This window comes from Notothenia rossii, assembly GCF_949606895.1.
Source record: "Notothenia rossii genome assembly, chromosome: 4".
NCBI classification, from domain to species: domain Eukaryota; kingdom Metazoa; phylum Chordata; class Actinopteri; order Perciformes; family Nototheniidae; genus Notothenia; species Notothenia rossii.
The window spans coordinates 5,097,129-5,099,628 of NC_136902.1; the positions used below are offsets into that span (position 1 = coordinate 5,097,129).

At 37.1% G+C, this 2,500-nt stretch overlaps 1 protein-coding gene across 1 annotated transcript in view; it reads right to left on the reverse strand.

Annotated features, from left to right (window-relative positions):
- The window catches only part of gripap1 (GRIP1 associated protein 1), a 56,685-nt gene that overhangs the window by 48,038 nt on the left and 6,147 nt on the right, over window positions 1–2,500 (reverse strand). The window contains exons 7-8 of the mRNA XM_079678755.1: window positions 2,102–2,259; window positions 1,767–1,806 (exon numbers count right to left, since the gene is read on the reverse strand). Of these exons, the coding sequence (XP_079534881.1) occupies window positions 1,767–1,806; window positions 2,102–2,259 (198 nt within the window). The remainder of the gene's footprint in view (window positions 1–1,766; window positions 1,807–2,101; window positions 2,260–2,500) is intronic.

Here is a 2,500-nt window from a genome sequence, read left to right on the forward strand (position 1 = left end):
AACCACACATTCCTGCTAATGTTCATGCATTTCAATTTGCTGCCATAATGGACACTTTCTGACTCTCTTGATATCAACTGGTTATCAATACTTGTTTTGTTTTTTCCTGATATATCTGATAGTATGAAACCAAACAAAGACGGATGAGTGATGTCATCATTGAACAATAAATAACCACAAGGTAAAATCATAAACGTGTCTCACATCGTGAAGAAATTGGGCGGTTATCCGGAGATAAAAAAAAACAAGTTTCCCTCCAAAACAAAAGTTTCTAGTTTCAAATAAAATTGACTCGAAACACAGACTTGATCCCCCAGACAAAATGAAAATTTCCCAATGACTTCCATCATAGATCAAGTATGTAGGCTGCAGTAGTGTTTCGGTAACAGTCAGGTAAGTCAAATTGGTTTTGGCGTTGCAGCTTTGCCAGAAAACAACTTGTATGTCAGAATGATGCTCCTGATATTTCCTCCGTTACACATTGTGATGTCCGTCAGCTGGTAGTGTGTGTCTGCCCTGAGCCAGCTAGCTGCTCTACGCTTTAATAAAGCCAGGCTGAGACTTTATCCTTAATTATCAAATAGAAACCAGATTTCAAATAATGACAAGCAGGAAGAAAACATGACAAATCAATAGGAGGAAGAGTTGTAATGTTACTGAAACAGATTTCTGGCTGATATTTGAGAATTTAGTGCAAGAAGAGTGATAAAAAGGGTCAAACTGGTGGATTCACATGTTTTATCTTTTATAAGTAACATATTTAGTGTAACAAGTTATAACCTTTAAACAATGGCTGTATTTCTTAAACAATGCTTAAAGTAATCTGATCATTATTGAGACAATATCGCAGAATAGAGAGCCACAGTGACGCGTCCTAAAACCAGGAAGTGAGTTAGCATTTCACCACTTCCTGTTCCCTGGTCTCAGAGCCAATGGGATCTCTCCATAGGATTTTGGAAAATATCTGGAAATAAGGTCTGTGGTTGAAACACATTGAAGAGACGGATCACGTTTTGTTCTACGACATTAAATCCATCAGCAGTGAACCCACTGGTGATTTCTGAAGAGTGGACGTGTCTGAGAAACTATGGTTTTTACCAAGTGGCTGAATAGGACTACAGAAGTCGTGGAGGTCGTTGTACGTCATTACGCCGAACACGTAAACACTCCTCTAAGTTAGTTTCTGTTCTTCTTGAAAGCAAGTCCCTGCCTCCTGCAGACTGTTCAAACAAACGCTTCAACTCGTACCATTTAGAATCTGTGTGTTTGAATATGGATCTGAAGTTGGCGTGACGTTGAAGCAGCGAACCAGCTGTAGTTCCTTTATAGCATAACGTTAGCATTTTGCTTCTGGCGACTAGATTTATAATTAGAAAATTATAAAAGTAGGAGACATGTGGAGATTATCCGGCTGAACAAAACCTGACCAGTCTCTTAAATGTGTTTCAACCACAGACCTCATTTTCAGCTATTTTCCAAAATCCTATGGAGAAATTGCATTGCTTTTTGTCGAGGGAACCGGAAGGAGTTTGCTTGTTTTTAGGAAACGTCACTGCACCAATCTATTTAAGAAATCTGAAATTCAATTGATGAAATGGTCTTTAAGTCAACTACTAACTCATAAATATGACATGGTAACGGGTTAAATCCAATTGCATAATATATGTGTGTTTTCCAGAGACGAGAGAACTATTGAAGATCGAATGAAAAGACAGGAGTTTGTGTTTTAAAAGGGAAATGCTGTATGTGATAAAGTTTAAAATCACCATGTAGCTGTTTCTCTTTGTGTTCCAGCTGAGCCTCCTTCTGCAAACAGGAAATTACATAAAATACAAACACACAAAAAAATGCAATAAATTATCAAATGTAAGTTGTAAGTGTTAAACTCCCACTTTACAATTTTGTGGCATTTTCTTAACAATTAAAAACTAGAAAATCAATAAATTAGAGTTGATCAATTAAATAACAGGGATAAGAACAATGTCAAACGTAATGCTTTATCATTATCCTTAAAATAAAACTTTTGTTGTAAATATGTATTGCCAAAAAATAAGACCAGGTTTTAAAAAAATTGAAATATTCCTTCAAAATATTTTGTCACCTGTTCTAGTCTCTCATTGGCTCCCTCTGATGTTGGCTCCTCCCCCTTCCCTGTGGCATCAGACACTCCGTTGGCGCCGGCTGTCTCCATGGCAGCGCTCTGGTTGCCCTCGGCGACCGGCTGTCTCTGTTGCTCCATGTCGAAGCGCTCCTGGAGAGCTGCAGGAAGAATCATTTATTTATTAAACACCACAGGAATTCAATCAAATATATATATATGTGTCTTGTGCATGTTTCCAGGCTAATAAGTAATATGATGGATTTAAAATAATAAAACAATGATAATCATTATTTCTATTATTAATAAATGTTATTTTGTCATAGTTAATATTTCCCCTCAGCCCAAGGAGATATCTTGTCCCTTTCAAACAGCAGTGTCTAAAAACACAAAAAGTGAACT